The following is a 23,619-nucleotide window of genomic DNA, read 5'->3' as shown; positions in this document are numbered from 1 at the left end:
TTAACTGATACCAAAATGTGAGTCAGATAAAAACTTTGAGGCCTAATAGGTTTAATTTTTTATGCATAAGGATGTATGTAAACTTAAAGACATGCTAGAAACCAAAATAATCCAAAGCAAATCCCGGCTGAAGGAAATTGAATTTTTTCATAGATTAAGAACTGTGGTTGTTCAGATCAGATAACTCTTCTCCAGAATCACAGATTTTGGGATATAGTCTATGCTGACTAAACTGTTCCTACCCTAAATCACATACTAGATACATAGATTGTGGGAACAAAACTGTAAGACAAAGGGAAGGAAAGGAATGTTTCTGGTCTGGCAACCACAGATTATCTGGGAAGTTGGACTGATGATTTCCTGCTGACATAATGATTTTGTACATTGAGGCCTAGGAGAGCTCAGAATCTGAGGCATGCCCACGTGTTCTTCGTGGTTTTGGGATCATTGCCACTAGATGCCCCTCAGAGCTCAGTCTGATAGTACGTCCACACGGGCTCATCAGTGGAGGTCTTAGCAATTGTCCTTTAGGTGTTCCTGTAAAACAAAAGCCACCAAGATGATGTTAGTCTAATGTATGAAGAGAGCACTGCTCCTAGCTTCTTGCAAAATCCTTCATAGTTCCTGCTGTTTCTGTCATTAACCCTTGACAAAAATTAACTGCCAACTCTAGTTGTTTTCCAGGAAAATGATGGTGCATGACTAGAGAAAGGAAAATTAGAGATAAGATAACCTGGTTGCTTAATGGCTTTGACACTGGAAGATTTCTTCAAGACTGAAATTTTTTTGCTCGTAGTTTCAGAAGAAACTAAAGGCTTCTTTTCAGTCATGGGTGGGGGTGGATCATCAATTATGATCAGAGGCTCATCTCCACAGGTTGAATATCCATCACTTCCTGATTCTGAACTCTTATGTTTAGGAATTGCATGTAATTTCTCCTTCTCCACAGCTCTATAGACAAAAATCTGAAATGGGATGTCTGATATTGGCAGTGGATCAGAACTTCTCCATGAGGGTATCGTCTTCAGAAGCCCTGCCTCAATGTCACAGAAATCAACAAGTGGCACTGGGGCATCTGGCTGGCTGTGATCAGGGTTCATAGCTAGGAACCATTTTGTATACCTAAGAATCCTACAGATGGATGAGAAGCTTGGCCGCTGATTCGGGTCAGTATGCCAACATTTCTTTGTCAAGTTTGTTATGTATTTTGGTGAATTGGATGGGAAAAGGGGCCTCTCCCCTGCCCTAATATTTCGACTCATCTTATCTCCTTGAAGATGGCTATCCTCAAAAGGGACTTTCCCAGTCAAGAGTTCAAAACAAACCATTCCAAAACTGTACACATCTGCCTTCTCTGTGTACTTGAAATTCCCAGTTTTACCCAGCTGTTCTTGATCTGCTAGAACTTCTGGAGCATGCCATATAAACGGGAGATTCACAGCTTGATTTGGAGAAGTTTTCTGGTTTAAGTTTTTAGTGGAAGATAAACCGAACCCTGAAACTTTGGCATGCAAATACCCTTCTGTGGAGATGCTCCTTGCTTTAACAAGAATGTTAGAAGGATTTAGATCCCCATGGTAGATTTTCTTTGAGTGGAGATACTCCATTCCTCTTGCAACTTGAAGCATAAGATCAACTGCAACAGGAAGAGAAAATGGAAGTCTCCTCCTTGGTCCACATATCTCCTTGAGATGGCTGCAGAGATCTTTATGCATTAGTTCCATAACCAAAAAACACTCTCTCTTTTCCTCATCAATGAATCCACAAAGTAAGCGCATTATATTCGGGTGGGAGAGGGACAAGAGTTGGGATATTTCAGGGACAAGAGGCTCAATCTCCCCGTAGAAGTGTCTTAAAGCAAAGCTTTCACCCAACCACATGATCTCCTTGTACTGGCTCCCGCTCCCTAGCCGCCGCCTCACCTGGTAGTCCTTAGAGCCCAGTAGGATTGAACTCGGTAGGAGCTTCCCATTCAAAGGCTGTGACACATCCAAGTTCTTGAAAAGGAGATCCCTGAGTCGTTGTTCATACTTTGTTAAGCTCACTGAACCTGAAGGTCTCTTCCCTTGGATTTTGTTGAGGAGAATCCACCTATCTTCTCTCCAAACTTCATCTACCCGGCTGCAGAAGTCCTTAGAGATCAAATACTGCTTCCCGAATCTCCATTGAAAGAGTTTCGGGTCTTGCCATTCTTTCTGATACTTCGTGGAGAACAATACCCTCTTCTTCTGTATCTCATCCTGGTCCCAACCCGAGTTTTCTCCTGCAATTTCAATGGCTTCAATGACCACTGGAAAGCAGCAGAGCAAGTTATGGATGTGAAACTCAACGCTGTCCGTGTTCTGATAGAATATAATGGCTTTAGCCCACCATTCTTTCGTGTCCAAACACTGTCTTACGTAGTGTTCTCCTTCTTTGAATACCCCGTGCAACTCCCTCAGGGGCTGTTCAAGAATTTTCCATTTTGTATGCTTCTCGTCTAATCGAAGATTCTGCTTCATCTCTTCTGCTACTGTGTGATAAGCCAAGTCGAGAACATCCAGCAACAAACAGCATTGCCTCTGGTTGATCTGAATATCTTCCCGGAACACCATAAATGCCTTCAAACTCCCCAAAACCTCTCCCATTTGCCTGAATTGCTCCATCGCTGAACCTGAAAATTTACCTCCAAATGTCATGAAAGATTAGCAGACATTAGAAGCAAACATAGATGCGGGGATGAAGATGAAGATGAAAAAGTTGCCAACCGAGGAATGGTGGGAAAAATGGTAACCGGCGAAAAAAGGAGGCCTGAGAAACTGAGCTTTAATGAGAGTTTGGATTATCAAAAATCAGCAAGTGGGTGCCCGAGAAAATGCGAATTCCTATCAAATTCTCACGAACCCAGCAGGAATTCAGCAGAATCGAAGCTACCCGCCTCTATTTCCTCAGCCAAATTCCCGAACAAACAGAAAGAGACCGGAGTTTGATAACCAGGAATCACTCAAAAAGGTTGATTGCCAACAAAAGTTTGGAAACAACTGCAAGCAAATCACAAGAAACTGATTCCTGGGAAATTCTAGCATCACCGGGAAACCGATGGAAGCTAGAGTTTTCCCAGGAAATTTTTCATAGACTGTTTGGGAATTGTCGAGAAGTTTTTGAAAAAGGAAATGCGAAACCAAACATTTGTTATCTTTGTTCGTATTGGTGGCTATGGCCGTTGATAATCCGCTTTCTTTGCAGATTCAATGTATAAGATTTCCCGCGAGTTTAGATGTTGTTGTTCTGAGATTGGTGATTCATAGTCAGACATGCATGTTAACCGTTTTAACTGACTTCGGTTATTATTCCCGCCTTCCTTCTTTATTATAACTACATAATTGTTTTAATAAAAAAGTACCTGGATTTTTATTTTTATTTTTCAAATTAGTTTGGAATCATAGTGGGGTTTTAGGTGGTAAAAGATTGATTTGGACACAAATATGTTATTTTTATAAATAAATATTTAATTGTATTTATAAATTTTTTATCAATATTTAAATATGTTTTTTGAATTTAATTTAAAAAATTTTATTTCATAAATAATCATTTGGTATTTATAAAACTCCCTTTTATGATTGTTTGACAATTTTTTTTTTAATGGTTTTCTATAATTTTTTATACCCACGATTGACTAGTTAAATGCTAAAAATAAAAAAAAAGTCTTAGAAGGTGTTTGGTAAAATTTAATATTCGTTTAAGTTAGACTTTAAATTAAATTATATTTAAATTATTAACTTAAAACTTATTATTTAATTTTTACTTTAAGTATTCAGATTATCTAATAAAATTAATTTTAAATTTATTCTCATAAATTATAATTATGATAAAGTAGGTTAAGTAACAATGGAAATATCGTGAAATAATAAAAAAGATTATAAGGGTAATTAGGACAAATAGGGGTAAAAAATAAAATGAAAAATGTCAATTTAAAAATGAATTAATTATTTTTACTTATTACTTAAAATTGTTGTTTATTTTTAGTCATATTATTAAGTTATTTTATTAAATATACTTAATTTACATAATGTCTTAAATTAAGTTATTAAATTGATTTATTAAACACTCACTTAATTTATATAGATTTTTTTAATTTTTATTTTTAGACATAAAAAAAAATAGTAACTTGTACATAACATATGATAACTCTTATATTAAAAAAGAATATGGATTTATATTATCTCCTTGATAATTATTTTAAAGTTTTAAGAGAGTAAAAATTTCTTAATAGCTAAAATTTCTCTTAGCGGTTTTCAAAAGTTATTATCTTTTTAAATTTTAACAATTTTTTTTTGTATTTTATATAGGAATTATTATTATTATTTATTTAAAAAGAAAAAAGAAAACAAGATGCTTGCAAAAATTTAAATGTGTTTATTTTCTCAATTTTTGTTGTAATTTAAAAATAAAAAATAAAAAGTGAGTTAACAAATATAGTTTTTAAATTCTTCATATAAGAAATTTGCAACCAAAAATACAATATAAATTAAAAAGAAAAAAAATAATTGACTTTATTAAATTTATAATTGAGATCGATTTTGAAAAAATATCCCCAATTTCAAATAGAGGAAGGGTTCTCAAAAGTTTAAATAAACTTAAAAAAAAATCTTAAAAAATAAATTTTTAATTAGTTGGATTTATATTATTGATTTTCAAACTTAAAACGAATCTAATATGAACATTAGAAATTTTTGTTTTTCATAAATCATATTTTGAGTTATATAATTTAATGTCATATTTAATAAAAATTATATGATATTTAATTTGTACTTTCAACTCCAATTTTAATCAAAAACTAAAAATAATCACAAAAATTTAGTTGTATTAATTGTATTTATTTATTTTAAAAACTAATTATATAAATATATCGAATGATAAAAAATAAAATACCAAATTTAAAATTTATTTTTAAAACATATTTTAAAAATATTAAACAGGTTCATGTAAACTTTTATTTTATAAAATATCAAAAATCGGTTTTCAAAAATTGTTTTTGATTTTTCCTTTTTTTTTAATTGAAAAATGGAATCAGGATATTTTAAATTTGGATAAAACTTATAATTAAATATTTTAGGGAAAAAAAATTATCACACAAGAGCCTCAATGTTTACAGCATCGAAAACGACGCCGTTTTGGCGTTAGTCCTCTCTTGTAATTAACAGCTAGCCACATGGAGAAAGAGACTTCAGATTCACACTTTGCTGGAACTGTGGGTGGAGATGCAGTGGTACTTCGTAGCTTCGCTTCTCACCATTCTCACCAGTTCTCAGGTAACCCTAAGGAAACCCTAAGACTTGTTCTCGTTTTCCCTATTTACGCCTTGCTCCTCCGAATCATTGCCCTCACGAACCCTAATTTCAATTCTGTTTAACTGGGTTCGTTTTTGTATGACATGAAGATGTGTAATTTTGACTCAATGCTCGAGGAGAAATCGTTTGGATTAAGTGGGTTTCTCGTTTTATGTTGACCCATATTAGTCTGATTTGGTTGTTTTGTTTGAAAATTATGGGTTGGTATAACCAGATTTGTGCAGTGTGAATATTGGTGTGTGATTTAGGTGGAAATATTGGCTGCTGATATGGTAGAAAATACCCACAGAAAAGTCAAGAAGGAAGGGTTATCAATGTGAGGTTTTGGGATTTTGAATGGATTATGAATGCGAAATGTGGGTGTGTGTAGAGTGGAATAGGGTTTATTTTTTGATAGGCAAAGAACAAATATGGTATAGAAAGTTTGGTAGGGCATTTTTTGAGAAGTTTCACTACAATATTTTCTTGGAATATCGAAGTTGTTGGTCTGTCGTTTTAAAGATGGTAGGTGTTTTAACAGCTGAAGATGGAAGACAATGGGTTTTCAAACATGTCTGTTGTTTAATGAAATGGGAAAGGGTTTCTGAAAAAAACTATTTGCATTTTGCTGTCCATGGATCATTTGGGTCTCTGTTGCTGACATTGGGCATGAGAAATTCCATTAAAAATCATTATGGAAATGAGTATCGATTTAGATTGCATTCATCATTTTGATAATGAACAGTTTGTGATTTTCATTTTAGTCTTCTGAGTTCAAGGGGGTGTTTGAAAAAAGGAAAAAGGAAAGACAGAATAGATGTAACATTTTATTATTCTGCTATTTTTTTAGACTTTAGATTCATAGTCTTGTTGTATGTCAGGGGATTTTGACCACACTCTCACAGAGTAATGGAGGTTATAAGTATGACTATGCCACTGTTCCTTTCCTTGCCGAAGTGTTTAAGGTACTTCTGATTCCATTAGATCCAACCTCTGCTCTCATTCAGAAAACATGTTTATCCCTAAATTCGATTCTCATTACAATAAATTCTGAGTTGTCCATTTTTGAATTATTGATAATCCTTCATTACCTTGCTGACAAAATATTTTAATTGCAGCTTCTGGTATCTAGTGTTCTTCTTTGGAGAGAATGCAAGAGATCACCTCCTCCCAGAATGACTACAGAATGGAAGAGTATTCGTTTATTTCCCATTCCTTCAATCATATACCTTATTCATAATAATGTTCAATTTGCCACCTTGACCTATGTGGATACATCCACATATCAGATAATGGGAAATCTGAAGATTGTTACGACCGGAATATTATTCAGGTGCTTCTCATATATACATTGTTTTAATATAAATTAATGCTCATAAAGGAAGGTCTGCTTCTGTTGTTGTTGTGATGTTTATAATTAGCAATTATTTCTACTTTATGTTTCAGGCTGTTCTTGAGGAGGAAGCTCTCTAATCTACAATGGATGGCAATTGTTCTATTGGCTATTGGAACAACAACAAGCCAGGTTTATTCCTTTCTTTGTTATTTAGTTTATACAGTAATGTCATGTAAAAAGAATTGGCATTTAGATGGCTTTAAGCTACTAGGCTAAAATTTAGATGCTTGAGTGGTCCACAACTGAAGTATTTTTAATAGGAGTTACATCATACAAAATAATATGAGAGAAACATAGCTCAGAAAAACCTGAGGACTTGCCACCATATTAACATCTACCGTGGAGATGGGAAGATTTCTGAGTCGATTTCGTCTAACAAAAAGAAGTTGCTAAAATAATCATGGACTTTGCAAAGGAAACATGATATTGCAATGATTGAAGCCTTATGATTTGATTGGCTTTGCTGTGCTATTTGCTTAGGTGCCATTAATACATATCCGCTATTTGCCCATCAAAAAAATGATTTCCACTATTCAATTTAAGTGAAAGAAACAGCATGTGGTAGTAACTAGAGGATGATTCAAATGCTAAAAGAGCAAATGACAACTTGGCTAATTGAGTCCATATATTCATTACTATGATGTGATTCATGATCATTGAGATGTCAATGCAACTGAACATGGTTCAAGCATGACAACAAAGAGACATGAAGAAATCTTCAGCTAAAAATAAGTTGTTTCCGTAGCTACATTTTAGTCCTAAATTGTAGGGGAAATGGTAGCTTGCTCATAAAAAAGAGAAGGTAACCCCATCCCACCTCACAATAAAGGAAAAAAAGAAAAATGCTGAACTTTCACTCATTTTGTTAGTGCGTCCAAGTGAAGGCATTGCCCCTATACGAATAGGGTAAATGATAGGTTCAGTTATCATGCAATATTTCCAATTTGCCAAACCCTACTGCGCAAACAAGTTGCAATCAGAGGCTTGTGCTTGATTGCTTGTAGCTAATACATAAAAGTTTACCATAGCTTAACCAAGATTTCAAGGTTCTTGCTAAATGTGTAATTATGAAATCCAGTGAGAAGGAGGCATTTTTTATAAGATAAATAAAATAAAACCTTTGAAAGTTTTTGTATATTTTCTCTGTCAAACTAGAGCCTTTCCAACTCCCTACCCAGATATTACAATTTCGTATGCAAAAATCTATAGCAAAGCCATATTTCTTGAACATATGTCACTTGACTGATTGTTTTCATGGGTAATTGAGGCAAAATATTCCCTAGACACCTGTGTTGTCATCATAATTGGAATGCCTTGATATAGGTTAGAGGCTGTGGAGAGGCTTCATGTGACTCCCTTTTCTCAGCACCTATTCAAGGATACATGTTGGGAATTCTGTCTGCTTGTCTTTCAGCACTAGCTGGTGTTTACACGGAGTTCTTGATGAAGAAGAACGATGACAGCTTATACTGGCAGAATGTACAGTTATACACGTAAGTTGACCTTTTTGCGCACAAATCATGTAACCATGTAAGCATATAGAAATGCCAGACTATTCCTCTTCAAAGGTAGCAGGTATGAGCATTGAGGTTTTTTCAATTAAGATAATTTTTTGTTTCAAGTTTTAGAGTCTCTTAGAGAAAGTGATTAAAGTGATTAAGATGACTAAAATTCATCCTCCAAAATCTGTAATTTAGAAAACGTCGTTTGCAGGTTTGGTGCAATTTTCAACATGGCACGACTTATCTTGGATGATTACAGAAGCGGATTTGAGAAAGGGCCATGGTGGCATCGCCTTTTTAATGGATACAGTGTCACAACATGGATGGTGGTTTTGAATCTAGGGTCTACTGGTCTTCTGGTTTCATGGTTAATGAAATATGCTGACAATATTGTAAAGGTATCTATCTCCTTTATCTATATCTTACCAGAGAGTGGGTACAGATCATGACAGTCTGATATCATATATTTGCCTATTTTTCTCACAGATCTCTTAACTGCAATTTTTTTTTTTTATATTTTATTTTAAGGTGTATTCTACATCAATGGCTATGCTGCTGACAATGGTTTTATCTGTGTTCCTCTTCAATTTTAAGCCAACTTTGCAGGTAGGCTTCCAGGCCTATGAAGTTTGATTGTTCTGCCATCTTTTGCGTCTCCTTTATTTCATTGTGATTTAGCTACCACTTGAGTAATTTATTCCTCAGGACTGCATGATCATTCTATTTAGCTTTATGGAAATGTTAAACAGGGTATATTTTGTTGCATGTGTAGGATCATTTTTTGAGATTTGTGAAAGAACTTCATCTCATTCATCTACTAGTACTCAGAAAAGCAAAACATGATTTATTATAGTTTTTTTTGTGGTGGCTTGATACTGTTGCTGCATTCTTCACTGTGAATTTGGGCCCTTAAGTAGCATTGGAGATGAAACAATATCCTTCTCAAGTGGGTACCCAAATGTCCGCTAATTGGGTGAAAACATTTCAGTTGATGTCCTCGATGAATCTATGTTAATAGCAAGAACTTCACAAACTTTGTCTTGTCTGATGCTTATTAGAGCTGTGTTTTCTCGCCTTTTGTTTAGTGATTTCTAATCATTGATCTTCTGTCTCTCCCTTTATTTGTGTGATACAGCTTTTCTTGGGTATTGTCATCTGCATGATGTCTCTACACATGTATTTTGCCCCTCCAACCATGCTTGTAGATTTGCCTCTGACTGTAAAATCAGCTCCAGAGAGTCATCTTGATCGAAGAACAAATTCCTGATGTATCTGTCATCTTTATCGAATCAAGTAATTCTTTGGTAAGCTTCCAATTCAAAAGAAAAAATTAATTTAATGAAAAGTTGATTATTACTTTGTATAGATGAAATTTGTTTAGATTCGATACGACCAAGATATGTAGCATAGAATATCACAAAGAGGATGAGGATTCGTGACTTGGATGAGCATAGAAAACACTGTTTTAACAGCTCAAAACTCATTTGCCTTCTATATGAGGATTTTGATTTAATCTTGCTTTTGAGAAATTCATAGTGATTTGTGATGAACAGATACATTTTTATCTCTTAGAGGGTTTTTTACTGCTTGTAGTGACTATAGTTTAGGGTTTTGAACACAAAATTAGAATGCAGGGGCTTCATGAAAATACATCAAACTAGAAACCCAAAAACAAATAAACGAACAACACAACACGACAGAGTAGTTGGCCAGGTTCTGGTGGGTCTCCGGCATATCCAATGCTGGTGGTGGCGCCACCTCACCCACCGACAACTCTGATAGGAGGAGTGAATGAAGACATCTTCACCATATGTGGCTCTCATTTGTTCTTTTGCCTTCTCCTTACTCATCATCACAAGATATCTTAGGGGGAAGCTATGTTCAATAATGGAATTGAGTATGGTACCGCCCCAGATATTGAATGCTCCCTCCCCAACACTTGCTTTTCCTTCAAGTGATTGTGTGGATGAGAGCCATTTGAAGAAAATCTACTTGAGTCCATTGATTAGAGAATAGAGAGTAGGAAATGGCCTTGTGGCTCCAATTTTATTGCCATTAAAACCTTGAAAACTTGGGTTCAGTCTCGAGGGAAGGTTAGCAATCCTTATCACTCACCAACTCTTATTATGGCTCTATTTAGTGTGGATGTCACGTTAGGCCTTGTTTGGGATGTGACTTCTTTTTTTACCTTCTTACCTCATATTAAGCACTTTTAGCAAAGTTACTCAAAACACATCAACAAACTTTACATCATGTTTGAAGATTACTCTTAAAAATAGTTTTTGAACTCAAAAAACATGTTTGATAAACTTTTGACAAAAAAAAAAAAAAAAACAGAATTTTTAGAATTTGTTTTCAAAATTGGTTGTTTTGTAAAAACAAATTTAGATGCTTTCAGTTCATTTATTTTCGAAAAACATTCTCAAACATATTTTAATAATTTGTTTCTCATAAACTAAACGAGAAAGGGTCTTTGTTCTCCTACCTGAAACAAACTTCAATAAAGCCAATATCCCAAGACCCATTAGGTTATGTTTGGTTCTCGAAATGTTAAAGAATATAATTTTCTCATGTTTACCATTGATGATATATCAAAGAAAATCAAATATGATTGAAAATTAGTTAGAATTTTATGTGTTCTAAAATTATTTAATTTTTATCTTATTGGTTCAAAATCGTGAAATGAATTTGAAATAATATATAAACATAATTTATTGCTTTTAAATCTAATTTTTATTTTTATTTTCTTGCATTTTTCTTCAATTTTATTGGGGGCCAAACATAAATTTAGTAAAAATAATAAATATCTTCTAGTTTTAAATAAAAAAATAAAATCAAACATAAGGTAAAAAAAATTCAAAACTAAAGACAATTTTGAAGGTGGAAAATGAACAAGATGATCATGAATGAGACCCTGGGCAATGATAGAAATAGAATGATTTGATTGCTTTAATGGAATCATTTAATACATTCGCGGACTCCAAGTGTGTCCCACATCGTGAATAACGAATGATAGACGGTTGGAAACTTTAATAATTAAAAGGCTGGCTACAAAATTACAATGCAAAATGAGCTGTGTGTATTCTAAAGCTAAAACCAATGGAAATGGCTGACCCTACTTTGACTACAAGCTGGCTGCTTTTCTTCACAAAGCCCTTCTACTCCCTCAAATTACCACTATTGCCTCTTTTCTCATGTGCTCTGCATCCTTTTTCTTTATTTTTTTAGGACCGTAACTTTTTATTTTTAACTTTAGTCCCTGAAGTCAATATTAATAATATAAAATTTTTATTAAATATGAAATAATTTTATATAGGTATAAAATAACTAAAAATGCCTTAAATTTATTCTAAAAAATAAATAAATTCTTACACCTTTTGAAAGGGCATCGACACGTCCTCTAAACTTTCAGTATGATGGGGTTCAAAGGCAAATTTTTATTTTATCATAATTTATATATTTTCACAAAAGAAGAAGGACACAACGCCGTGACTGGGGTGGAATCTAGCATCATGTCATGGAATATACTTTTTGTAGTTGAATTTAAGGTTACGTTAGGTGGTGAAGTTGGTCGACTTTATAAAATAACATTTAATGCCATAAAAAGTGGTATTTAAAAACACGTGGAAAAAATAAATCTCAAATTTTTTAAATTAATATTATCTTCATCTATTTAAAAATAATTTTAAATACATACATTTTTTTAACAAGTCATCCAATTATTTTCAAAAATGTCCTTTTATTTGCTATATCATTCAAATCAATTGACAACTAAAACTCCTTATTTAAATATTTTCCTCATTTTTATATATTTTATTATTACTATTATTTTATTTTATTATTTGAAATTTTTTTCTCTCTAGAAACATTATAAAGTAAAAATTTGAACAAAAAATAAAGTTTATTCTAATATTAATTAGTTAAAAATAAATTCATTGATAATAAATAAATTAATAATAAATTTGTATTTATTATATAATATTAATAATTATTTGATATAATAGATAATAAAATATATTGTAAGAGTTTTTCATATGTAAAATATTTTATATATGGTTGTACTATGATATATAGTATAAAAATAAATAAATAAGTAAATATTTTATATTAAATAAATTAATAATAATAAAAATAATTATATATTATTATTTAATAAACAATCTTATTACTTTTTGAATTGGTAGTTATGATTAAATATGATTTTTTTGTACAATATTTTTTAAACTTTAGGAAACTAAAATAAGAATCCTATTTGTTTCTATAGGAAAAAAAAAACTTAAATAATAATGATAATAAAATATCTAAAATCAAAATATTTAAAGAGAAACATGCATACGAAGGATTCTAATTGTTAATTGATTTAAATGACATGTTAAGTAAAATGATATTTTTTGAAATAATTGGATAATTTATTAAAAAATGTGCATATTTCAAATTATATTTAAATATATGAAGATAATATTAATTTAAAATTTTTAAAGTTTTTTTTTCCATATATTTTCATACAGGTTAATCAAATTTCATTTTTTTTTCCCTATTAAAGTATTGTGAATTTTGTTATATATAAATATTTTTATGATCACATTCGTGATTGTAGAAAAACACGGGGTCTTTTTCACAATTTCCCAAATAAAAAAATCAACACATTTAGGACTTTGTTTTCTCAGAAATGACTCCGGACCTCGATGATGTACATGAAACATCCTCTATAAAAGGCGACCATCCGACTTAAGCTCTAAAACCCCTCAAGAGGTCACCGGAGAAGACAACCCCAGTGACGGCGATGGAGTCAGTAGCTCGTTCCATACCCACCGTGGGCAGTGCCGGGGCAAATGGGCTTCAAGGCCGTGACCGGTGCGGGCAATTCCAAATGCCGCTGCACTACCCGAGATACACTCAGGCCGACTACGAGACCATGCCGGAGTGGAAGATCGACTGTTTGCTCGCGGAGTACGGCCTCCCGGTCACCGGTGGTGTCGAGCAGAAGAGGAAGTTTGCCATGGGAGCTTTCCTGTGGCCCCGTTAGAATTTTATTTAAAATTTGGGGGCGGAACAGCTAAACCGAAAAATCAATGGAGCGTGTACACAGGCTTGGTTTTTGGTTATGGAGCTTGGAAGTAGCAAAAGTGGGCATGGAAGAAGCAAAATTTTAGTATGAGGCCTTTTGGATTAGTGCTAGTAGTGGTGGCTATACATAGTTTTTGTGTGTGATTTTTGTGATTTTGCCCTGTATTGAGCTCTTTTGACTTTAAGTAATGAACTATGGATCGACGGTACCAAGTTCTATGGTGAACTATTTCTCTTTTGGCTTCCTTCTAGATTTTCCTCAAAGCGGAATTTTTGACAAATTTATTACATTAAAAACAATTTATAAAAAAATTGAGAAAAAAAATTATAAAATATGGTAAATTTGGGCATGTAGATGATATTTCTAATGTGATTTTTTAAAAGCCAAATTGTTTCTTCAAAAACATATTTGGATTAAGGGTATAAATTTTCTATCCATAGTTTTTTTTGTTCTCTTTTTTAATTTTTGGTAACGAGACAAAATTTGAGAGCAATGGAAGAATATTACTAAGTGGGATTGATTAGATCGATCCATCGACTACTTAAAAAATGATATATTAAGGTTCTATTTAAATCATGAAAAATATGAACCAGACAAAATAAATAATATCGATGAAAAACATAAAATACGGATTTATAAGATAAATGAGTTTTGACTCGTTAATATAAAAGTATATGGATAAAAAACCTTAATTTTTTAAGAAATAATTATACGTTTAATTAAAAATTATATATATTTTAAATTATTTTAAATAAATGAAGATAATATTTATTTTAAAAAATTTAGGTTTATTTTATATATATTTTTATATTAACGAGTTAAAACTTACTTTTTCCATTAAATTGAAATAAAAAATTTATTAAATTTAAATTCATTTTTTAAACTAAACTTATTTAATGTTTGATAAAATTTTGAGCAAAGGAATAGAATGGTAGATTTTTAATATGATGGTATATTTTGAGTTCCATTGTTTCTTATGAATCACATTTTTTTTATAAATAAATTTATACTTTGATTTCAGATTTGCGTAATCAATGGTTAAATAAAAATCATTTAACCAAAAGAGAAAAAGAAAAAACCCACCTCCCTCCATTATCCAGGGTCTAGAACTACCCTAATCGGTGGACAGAGGAACCTTAAACCTTCATTGGGACACAGTAACCCCTCTCCCAAACACCGGCACAATTTGCCGGCACCAAAAATAAAATAAAATAAAATAAAACCTTTCTTCACTTCACAGTCTCCAGTATAAAAGCGTCCACGAGGGGGAGACCTTGTAATTTCCAGAATTCAATTTCTCGGGATTCTATTTTTTCATTTTCCCTCTATTTTCAAAAAGGTCTCCGCGCGAGAGAGGAGAAAAAGATCTCGAAGTTTCTTGGACTGAAACCCTAACTTTCCCGAGAAAACAAGCAAATCATGCCGCGAGAAATCATCACTCTGCAAGTGGGACAATGCGGCAACCAGATCGGAATGGAGTTCTGGAAGCAGCTGTGTCTCGAGCACGGCATCAGCAAAGAAGGCATTCTCGAGGATTTCGCTACTCAGGTTCTGATTTCACCTTTTAGCCTCTGTTTAGTTGCTGAGAAAAGAGAAGGAAAGAAGATGGGATAGTGTTTTTGGATTGTACTTTTTGTCTGCGGTATGTTGAGGAAATGGGCGTTGGATATCTAAATTTTGAAATATGGTTTCTCTCACTATTCTTCATTTTCTCGGCAACCGAAGAGAGCTCCTTTTTTTTTTTTTGGCTTAGATCTTTTCATTTTGACGAATTTCCTTCCCTAAACTGCTACAATTTCGAGACGATTATGAGTCTGAACTTGTATTATTGCTACGCCTACGCCAACTTTTCCCTTAGTTATTGTGCTATTGCTTGGTTAGACTTGTTGATTATATATATTGATAGGAAAGGGGATGCTAGCTTGATTGACAGTACTTACTGTGTTATGCTAATATATAGGCTACAATGTTACATTGGGTTCTAATATATAATTTTTGGTCGATGCAGTTCAAATATATTTCTGTGTACTTTTCTCGAATTTATTTTACTATAATTTTTTTTTTTTTGTTTGAAATCTGAACATTCAAAACAAAATGCTTTTCTGAGAGCCTTACTACTTGAAGTAAGCATCTCCACAAGAAAGAAAAAACAAGAAGAGGCTCATAGGATGATTTAAATTAGGCATCATGCTGGAGAGATTACAAATTGAATGATATTATTATTCTTTGTCCAGATTCCCCACCACGATTTGTGAGGCAGGGGCACTATTGCAGTTAATTGAATTGTGGTGATCATTGTTTTTACAATGAAAGGAAAAATTGGCAGGCCATTTCAATTAGGACGAGTCTTCGGGATGTATAGCATTCCTCTTACAAATCATAAAAATAAAGTTCACTAAGAACTTTTACAACCTAATTGAGCTTGGTATCTAGAAGTATTTTGTCAGGATTACCTGTAATACTATTTATGAATGAATTCTTCATGTTTGTTGAAATTGAAATTCTGCAGGGTGGTGACAGGAAGGATGTGTTCTTCTATCAAGCTGATGATCAGCACTACATACCACGAGCTCTACTGATTGATTTGGAGCCGAGAGTAATTAATGGTATTCAAAACAGTGAATATCGAAACCTCTACAACCATGAGAACATATTTGTTTCAGATCACGGAGGGGGTGCAGGAAATAATTGGGCCAGTGGATATCATCAGGTCGGTTGCTCGGTTGTTTTATAGTTAGGTTTCTCTTGTAATAGCTTTATCCTGCGGTTAGCTTTGGTGATTGGTGATTAATGGCCATGTGAGGCTTACTCTATTAACGAAGCAATATTGACTGTTACATGTGATGCATGTTGCTAGACTGAAGGCTTTTTTTTCCAATCCATAGAAAATGTTTGAGTTTATCTCAAAATAAACTAAAAATATCCCATTGATAATGGCATAAACTTCTGGTTGTCACAGTTGAAAGATCCTGTCTAATACTTAGTTAAATAACATTGAGATGATTTTATTTATTTATTTATTGTTAATTTCTCTAGGCTGCATGGGCCTTTGTGTTCCTTGCATTTGTCCCCCGATCTGATTTTTAATCAGTTCTACTTTATTATACAGATACCTGTTTACTATTAGGAAAATTTAACATACATGAGTGTGTAATTGCTGAGAATGAAATTTGGTTTAATGGCAGAAGTATTTATTCCTTTTGCTGATCAAAATTGTTATTTTATCTCAATAAACGACAACCCATCAAGGGTCTAATAGCCAGTGTTGTCAAAAGCAAAAGACGATATCAAGGCGATAAGACTCCTTTTAGCCTAAGGCGAAAGACGAAAAACAAGGTGATAACCTAACTATAGTAAGGCGATAAAGAATATACATATATTTACCTATTTGATATTCAACCAATATAAGTATTGTCTTCAACAATCAACACTATTAATTTTTCATTACTCACGATGTCTTATAAAATTAACAAAATAGTAATAATTTATTGAAAGTGTTAAATATTATAACCCATATTATAAAAAACATCATATTGTTTAAAGATATTCATTCTATCTAAATGTATATTCTAATTTTTCAAACATCTAAAAAGCAAAATAAAAAACAAAATAAGATATTGAACATTCTAGAGAAGCTTTAGGCATCATTATCATAGTCATTATTGAAATTAAAATTCTCATTGCTTCCATCAAGACTAGATTGATAACCCTCCATCTTATTATCTCTATGATTGATAATACAATATTTTATCTTATACTTTGTCTAATCCAATGTTAGATTGAATGAAATTATAATCTAAGTATGTTTAATCTTAATTCATGGTCAAAGGCGACCGCCTCTATGCCTTGTGCCTTATTCCAAGGCGATTGCCTAGGCGTTGCCTCTTTGAAGTCGCCTTGCCTAGGTCTTCAAAAGGCGACTTTTATCTACTCTGCTTGGCCTGATGGCCTAGGAGACCCAGGTGATCGCCTTTGATAACACTGCTAATAGCTAACTCATGGTCATGTTCAACTTGATTGATCTTGCCTTCATTCTCAGTCATGCAAGCATTTAGTAGTGCATCACTTGCAATTAATTATTAGGTCAGAAAACATGACTAAATATCGTAACGGTGAGTCCATTTGTTGACTTATGTGATTCTGTTATTAATGTCTATAAATGAGAAATATTGCCATTCTGTAGTATATTTGTGCTCCCTTGGTTATAATAGTGGTGATCTTAATTTCTGTTAGTGAAATAACATAAATTGTCCAACAAGTTAGCTAGTTTAGGATCAAATTTACAATTTTTTAATTTTTGAATCTCAATACAAGACATGAATGCAGGGGTGTGAATGCATATATGTGTGTTTGTTGCATTTGGGGCTATTAGATCAATAATGTCCTCCAAAAAAAAAAAAAAACACAATAATATTATGATACTTAAACATATTCCATGGTATCATAGTAAGCCTTCTTGATTTTACTTTGTAAACTAGTAACAACTTCAAGCAATTGACTCACCCTACATCCATTTGAACTTTATCACAATTCTTTTCTGAGGCTTGTTGAAAAAATTGGCCTAATAATCTTTCTATTCTGTCACTTGCATGTTTGGGATGTGTCTCATCTGTGTTTTGACATAGTTGCTAATTTCTGATCAGGGAAAGGGTGTTGAAGAGGATATAATGGATATGATTGACAGAGAAGCTGATGGAAGTGATAGTCTTGAGGGTTTTGTTCTATGCCATTCAATAGCTGGAGGAACAGGCTCAGGTTTTCTTAACTCTCATTACCATCTTTGGCTGTTGAGGTGTTGAAAGTGTTTTTTCATTTGGTGATATTTCTTTATATCTTTCAGCATTTCATTTTCATTGTTTATATTTGCTTGATTTGTTATCCAATTGATTCAGCAACCTAAATTTAAATGCTAAAGTGGTCTCTGTAAGCTGGTCTTACTGGTGAATTATACACAAGAACATCTACAACCTTGAAGATCCTTATAGTACATCAGTCAAAAAAGTTTGCTTCAATGACTGGAGATTTTCTAAAAGAGGGAATGCTCTCCTGATTTTTAATCTTTTCCATGGATCCTATATCAAAGTGTATATTTGCACTTTGTAGTCATTTGATAGCTTGTTCATGACTGTTTTAAATGCCTTCCTGCTAGAGTAGCTATCGAGTTACTGATATCACGTTTCCTCCTGTACCAATAATCATCTGCTTTGTTCCAGGTATGGGTTCATATCTCTTGGAGACTCTGAATGATCGCTACAGCAAAAAACTTGTTCAGACATACAGTGTATTTCCTAACCAGATGGAGACAAGTGATGTTGTGGTCCAGCCATACAACTCACTTTTGACACTCAAGCGACTAACACTAAATGCTGATTGTGTTGTTGTTCTTGATAACACTGCACTTAATAGAATTGCTGTGGAGCGCCTTCACCTATCAAATCCTACCTTTGCTCAAACAAATTCTTTGGTTTCTACTGTAATGTCTGCAAGCACAACCACACTGCGGTATCCAGGATACATGAACAATGACCTAGTTGGCCTTCTTGCCTCTTTGATTCCAACACCTAGGTGCCATTTTCTAATGACAGGATATACACCACTCACAGTGGAGCGCCAGGTAAGATTCCAATTCGAAGTTTTCTTGTCCAATTAGTCTTGTCATTTCAGACCATAAAGACTGAGGACAGGGAACTCTTATGTATTTCATAGTTTTATTTGGAATTCAAGTTTCCCATCCAACCTGTTGGATCATCAGAAAATCCACAAAGAAACCTTTTCAGTTTAGCCACTAGTCTGATTTCTACCATACAGATGATTTTGGTAGTTCATTTTCTCGTAAAATTTGAATTTGGCATGTTAGATTTCCATTAGTAGAAGCAGATTAAAGCAAGCACATCTCTTTTTGGCAGGCTAATGTGATTCGTAAAACTACTGTACTAGACGTCATGAGAAGACTTCTGCAGGCAAGAGAGACTTTCTTTTTGCTTGTTCTGTCAAAGCACATCCAGTCTGCTTCTGACACTTATCTGTTTTGCAGACCAAGAATATTATGGTTTCCTCATATGCTCGTACAAAAGAAGCTAGTCAAGCAAAGTACATATCGATTCTAAATATAATTCAAGGAGAAGTGGACCCTACTCAGGTAATACTGATAGGTTCTTCAGTAGAACTTTTGAAAATATGTGTCACAATGATCCTTCTGAAAAGTGAAAGGGACCTTTGTTCCATAATACAATGCAAAAAGATGTGAACATATCAGAATATAGCTGTTGCTATAACAACAAATTATACTTCTAACACCAGTTTTAATAAGAGAGGAGAAACACTGTAGTGTGTCCATGGTTGAGCTTCCTTATTGTTTGCAACTGTTAGCAACAATATCTCGATATTAGATCCAAACTCATATATTTGCTATATGCAATATAAATAATATTGACTATAAAATCATAATGCACATTTTACAATTTGCAATATTGGCAATTTAGCATATCCGTGGTTTGATGTGTCCCTGTCCATGTATCTTTTTCCTTTTTCTTTGTCATTGGGACATTAATCTTGTTATTGATTGAGATGCCATTCATTTCAGTGAAGGTTTCTCTCTTGCTCAGAATTGTGAATTCTACTAGAGGTGCCACATTTGATACTTTTTATGATCTTCAAATCAGGTTCATGAAAGTTTGCAGAGAATACGTGAAAGAAAGCTTGTTAATTTTATTGAATGGGGACCTGCAAGCATTCAGGTTTTTCTCCATGCTAAAAGCATTTATTTATATCATTCAGTCCATTCTTCTATCTACTATTATCTGGAGTAAACATTATCTTTTGTGATTTCTGTTCTTTTGCAGGTTGCTCTATCTAGGAAGTCTCCCTATGTTCAAACTGCCCATAGGGTAAGGATTACTTAGTTTGCTATGCTTGTATTTGCTTTTTGTTCTTAAGAAATTTTTGGAGAATGTAAGCATTTCTATCTTCAGTTTTTTCAGTTTGTAAGTTTCATTCTTCCAAATATAAAATGTGCATTTGTTTTAGAGTAATGCCATGATTATTGGAAGGTTAGTTGGAAAAAAGAATGAAAAGAAAATTATGTTTGTGCTTGCATTTTTTAGGTCAGTGGTCTTATGCTCGCTAGCCATACAAGTATCCGACACCTATTCAGCAAATGCCTGAGCCAGTACGAGAAGTTGAGAAAGAAGCAAGCCTTTCTTGACAACTATAGGAAGTTCCCAATGTTTGCTGTAAGTTTCCATCCTAACTACTATAATAGTTGCTTTTCAACTATCTTTTGCCAAATTTCTGCTATCCACCTATGTTATTCATTAATTCCATTTATTTCTACATCCATAGATGCAATGCTTGATCTGAAGTTATGAATTGTCATAAATAGAAAAATGGATTTATTCCAGTTAGCCAGCCCTAAACAGTTGGGAGTAATGGCTTTGTTGAGTTGAGCTGAGCAAAACTATTGTATTTCATTTTCCTCTTGGCAAATACTCAATTTTGATTTTCTTTTTCTGATTTTCATTTTCTCAACTACTGATGCTTTGGGAGGCTCAATTATTATGTTGTAAAAAATAATTTATATTAGTTGTTAATATAGGAACCGATTACTTTATATGAATCATATACTTTTATCAGTGATGGGATTGATTTATAAATTGTGTGCATTTTTCTTTTTTGCCTTTGTCCATCTTTAAAATCATCAGATTTAAGGATGACCTTCTAGTTCATATGATCTTCAAGTTTTGTAGTCCTGAGATTCAAAGTCCTGCAATTTCTTTTTAGCTTTCTTCTCATGATCAATGTTCATAACAACCAAATTCAGATTAACATGCAGTTTTATTTCTATTGTTGCTCAGTGTAGGGCCATGTAGGAACATGCATTAGTTCTCACTAACATTCTGAATCTGCTGAAATGTAAAGTCTCCTATCTTTTAGAGGGAAGAATAGCTTAAGGAAGGATTCAAAGGAACCTCCATGTAGATGAACTGCATGCATACATCCCTGTCAAAAGTTGCAAATGAAATATATCCAACTGGAAGAGAAGGAAATAAGTTTTGAATTGATGAATTGCTAAGCAACTGTTTTTGTCTCATTTTTCTTGAAGCTAAGATCTTTAGTAATGTTACTTTCGGCCAAACCCATTGACCTGCAGGAGCATGATTTACTGCTATAATGGATTCTGGCTGAAGATTGTGCAGCAACTAAAACCCCATTTATTTCTTCTTTTTCTTTCTCCATGACAATTAAGTGAGCTTGTTGTAGAAGGATTCTGGTTTCCATTCATTGCAACTGAAAACAATGAGTTGTTCTGGAACTGTTATATCAGAAAATATCATGGGATAATGCCAAGATATCCACATTTGAAGCTCATTAACCACATATATAACACTGTAATTTGTTTTTAAGCTCAGTTGAAAACTAACTCTATTGTTAACTACATTTGTTATTATCCCTGGTGGAATACCTTTCTGATTAGGTGAAAAGTGAAAATCCTTGATAGATGGATTCCCTCTGGGTTGTGCTGGTTTATAGAGTGGTTGTTTTATATGAGTCTCATTTCAATGTGATGTGGGCAGGACAATGATCTTTCAGAATTTGATGAATCAAGAGACATTATTGAGAGTTTGGTTGATGAATACAAGGCATGCGAGTCCCCAGACTATATTAAATGGGGGATGGAGGTATAAGAACTTCTGGCCCTGATCTCACCCATCTTTTGTATAATTTAGATTGTAATGGTAAATTTTAATTTGTGCAGGATCCAGACCACATTCTAACAGGAGAAGGCAATGCTTCAGGGGCAGTGGATCCAAAGTTAGCAGTGTGAACCAAGTAAGCTACAGGGACCTGTTCCAAGGAAATTACTTGTGTGTGGTTTTTTTTTTTTTTTTTTATTCTTTCGTGCTTTCTTGTGAGCTAGGGTGGTGGGTGGTGTTGTCTCTTGAATCATTATTAAGTGGGAGCGCTGTTCTGGCTGTTTCTTCATTTCATAGCTGACTAACTGTTTAAATCTGTGGGAAAAACACCCCTTTTCGGAGCCTCTATTTCCCCCAAGAAGTGAAGTGTATAAGGGTTCAAGCAAACACCAACTTGAGGTGGGGCCACACATCAACCTGTCTTGGTCTTTAATGATAAAAATGCCTCCTCATTGTTCTCATTAGCAATTACTTTTGTTTCCAGGATGTTAGTTCTTTATATTCTCACTTCCCAGTGATTCTCTCTCTCTCTCTCTCTCTCTCTCTGTGTACTCTAGTGTCATGTTATTAGCTTTTGAAAAGTTATTCTTCCTGTCTGCAGGAGGAAAGTGTCTTGCTTAACATTTTTCCTGTGGCAGGTTTTAGAGTGCTGCTAAAAGGGCTGAAGTGGGACTGTAAAGCGGATTTACCTTTATATTTGATTTCTTGGTGCCTTGTGGAACATGGAATGGTATGTAATGACATTTATCTTTGGGTGTTTCATTTTGTTAATCCCTTATATATTCACATATCCCAGAGAGAATGAATACTGAGTCTCACTTTATACATGAGCTTTCCCAGCTTTATTTTTATATGCTTTACTTCCGGATTCCATCAGTAACTAAAGTTTAATTATAGTACACCTGGAAATCAGGGAATCCAGTCAACGCTCTTGGACCCTGGATTTCCTAGGTGTTAGGTAACTGATTTTCGTTAGGCAGAAGGTTCCTAACCTGGTATAAGAAAAAAGAAAGAAAAATCTGCTCTACATGTGGCTTAATTTCTTCAACATAGCATGAGATACTTGGTGTGGTCTTGTCTGAGACTCCCACTATAATTAGGACAGCCTTAGTCTAGCATGGTAGAGCAGATAAGAGTAAAAAGAACAAGAAGGGACATAGCTCAATCAGTACCGGAAAAAGCCTAAATGTGCTGCTTGAATAATAAGAGCATCATGTGCCCCTTAGCATGTATGAGTGTTGAAGATCCTTCATTTCTTTGTAGAAATCTTAGCCTTTGCCGCTTCACTTCCGGGTTTCTTTTATTTGGTGTGCAACGTGGACATCTTTCTATTCTGTTCCTAATCAAAAAATGATAACGGATCAAGATATAAGCATGTGGCATGTCTCTCTGAGTGGGGTAGTTGCCTGTGTGATCCTCATAAGTCATCATGATGCTTGGGAAGTCATGGCATCCATGTGGGATGTTTCGTCTACATTTTAACACCATATGTAGTAAATGCTTTTGGAAGAGTTGTACATATGGTGCATATATACCTTTTGGAAGAGTTCCTCCATCCGAGTCCATGCATGAATCTCTTCAATTAGAGACGCGGAAAAAGCGGTCCTGAATGATCAAAAAGTCTAGATGATAACGTCTCACATGTGGCTGA

General features: G+C 33.8%; 4 protein-coding genes across 5 annotated transcripts; 3 read left to right on the top strand and 1 right to left on the bottom strand.

Annotated features, from left to right (window-relative positions):
- Positions 1–128: 128 nt before the first annotated feature.
- On the bottom strand, positions 129–2,836 carry LOC117932148 (mitogen-activated protein kinase kinase kinase 7-like). Its single transcript, XM_034853231.1, has 3 exons — positions 2,748–2,836; positions 734–2,653; positions 129–537 (listed from the first exon to the last, which is right to left on the bottom strand). Exons 2-3 carry the CDS (start codon positions 2,643–2,645, stop codon positions 392–394), a joined length of 2,058 nt encoding a protein of 685 aa, XP_034709122.1. The 5' UTR covers positions 2,646–2,653; positions 2,748–2,836; the 3' UTR covers positions 129–391.
- Positions 2,837–5,211: 2,375 nt separating this feature from the next.
- LOC117931654 (CMP-sialic acid transporter 1) lies at positions 5,212–9,736 on the top strand. The gene is made up of 8 exons (XM_034852653.1): positions 5,212–5,291; positions 6,191–6,274; positions 6,428–6,642; positions 6,756–6,834; positions 8,029–8,198; positions 8,419–8,605; positions 8,736–8,813; positions 9,343–9,736. Exons 1-8 carry the CDS (start codon positions 5,241–5,243, stop codon positions 9,472–9,474), a joined length of 996 nt encoding a protein of 331 aa, XP_034708544.1. The 5' UTR covers positions 5,212–5,240; the 3' UTR covers positions 9,475–9,736.
- A 3,180-nt stretch (positions 9,737–12,916) lies between these two features.
- LOC117932393 lies at positions 12,917–13,500 on the top strand. The gene has a single exon (XM_034853637.1). The coding sequence runs from the start codon at positions 12,991–12,993 to the stop codon at positions 13,231–13,233; it is 243 nt and encodes an 80-aa protein (XP_034709528.1). The 5' UTR covers positions 12,917–12,990; the 3' UTR covers positions 13,234–13,500.
- A 990-nt stretch (positions 13,501–14,490) lies between these two features.
- LOC117932503 (tubulin gamma-1 chain) lies at positions 14,491–22,821 on the top strand. Of its 2 annotated transcripts, XR_004654189.1 has the most exons (13): positions 14,491–14,823; positions 15,785–15,985; positions 17,919–18,030; positions 18,489–18,889; positions 19,182–19,235; positions 19,310–19,414; positions 19,938–20,012; positions 20,118–20,162; positions 20,379–20,507; positions 21,849–21,953; positions 22,031–22,104; positions 22,193–22,367; positions 22,607–22,821. XR_004654189.1 is itself a non-coding variant. In XM_034853773.1 (12 exons), the coding sequence occupies exons 1-11, from the start codon at positions 14,695–14,697 to the stop codon at positions 22,097–22,099; spliced, it is 1,425 nt and encodes a 474-aa protein (XP_034709664.1). In that variant the 5' UTR covers positions 14,491–14,694; the 3' UTR covers positions 22,100–22,104; positions 22,607–22,821. The 2 variants fall into 2 exon arrangements, 1 of the variants encoding a protein (XP_034709664.1); XM_034853773.1 differs by lacking the exon at positions 22,193–22,367.
- The last annotated feature ends 798 nt before the right edge of the window (positions 22,822–23,619 follow it).

The sequence above is a fragment of the Vitis riparia genome, chromosome 15 (assembly GCF_004353265.1).
Source record: "Vitis riparia cultivar Riparia Gloire de Montpellier isolate 1030 chromosome 15, EGFV_Vit.rip_1.0, whole genome shotgun sequence".
Classification (NCBI taxonomy): domain Eukaryota; kingdom Viridiplantae; phylum Streptophyta; class Magnoliopsida; order Vitales; family Vitaceae; genus Vitis; species Vitis riparia.
Note: the sequence above shows the minus strand (reverse complement) of the source record. Positions and strands in the feature narration are given on the sequence as shown.

What these genes read in the sequence shown, in the direction of transcription:
- LOC117932148 (XM_034853231.1), bottom strand. Translation starts at nt 2,645, where the DNA reads ATGGAGCAATTCAGGCAAATGGGAGAGGTTTTGGGGAGTTTGAAGGCA. An exon ending in CAAAGCCATTAAGCAACCAG is followed by an intron (nt 538 to 733) that starts GTTATCTTATCT and finishes TTTGTTTTACAG; the next exon opens with GAACACCTAAAGGACAATTG.
- LOC117931654 (XM_034852653.1), top strand. Translation starts at nt 5,241, where the DNA reads ATGCAGTGGTACTTCGTAGCTTCGCTTCTCACCATTCTCACCAGTTCT. An exon ending in ACGACCGGAATATTATTCAG is followed by an intron (nt 6,643 to 6,755) that starts GTGCTTCTCATA and finishes TTTATGTTTCAG; the next exon opens with GCTGTTCTTGAGGAGGAAGC. An exon ending in CAGAATGTACAGTTATACAC is followed by an intron (nt 8,199 to 8,418) that starts GTAAGTTGACCT and finishes CGTCGTTTGCAG; the next exon opens with GTTTGGTGCAATTTTCAACA.
- LOC117932393 (XM_034853637.1), top strand. Translation starts at nt 12,991, where the DNA reads ATGGAGTCAGTAGCTCGTTCCATACCCACCGTGGGCAGTGCCGGGGCA.
- LOC117932503 (XM_034853773.1), top strand. Translation starts at nt 14,695, where the DNA reads ATGCCGCGAGAAATCATCACTCTGCAAGTGGGACAATGCGGCAACCAG. An exon ending in AGCTGGAGGAACAGGCTCAG is followed by an intron (nt 18,031 to 18,488) that starts GTTTTCTTAACT and finishes GCTTTGTTCCAG; the next exon opens with GTATGGGTTCATATCTCTTG. An exon ending in CACTCACAGTGGAGCGCCAG is followed by an intron (nt 18,890 to 19,181) that starts GTAAGATTCCAA and finishes TCTTTTTGGCAG; the next exon opens with GCTAATGTGATTCGTAAAAC.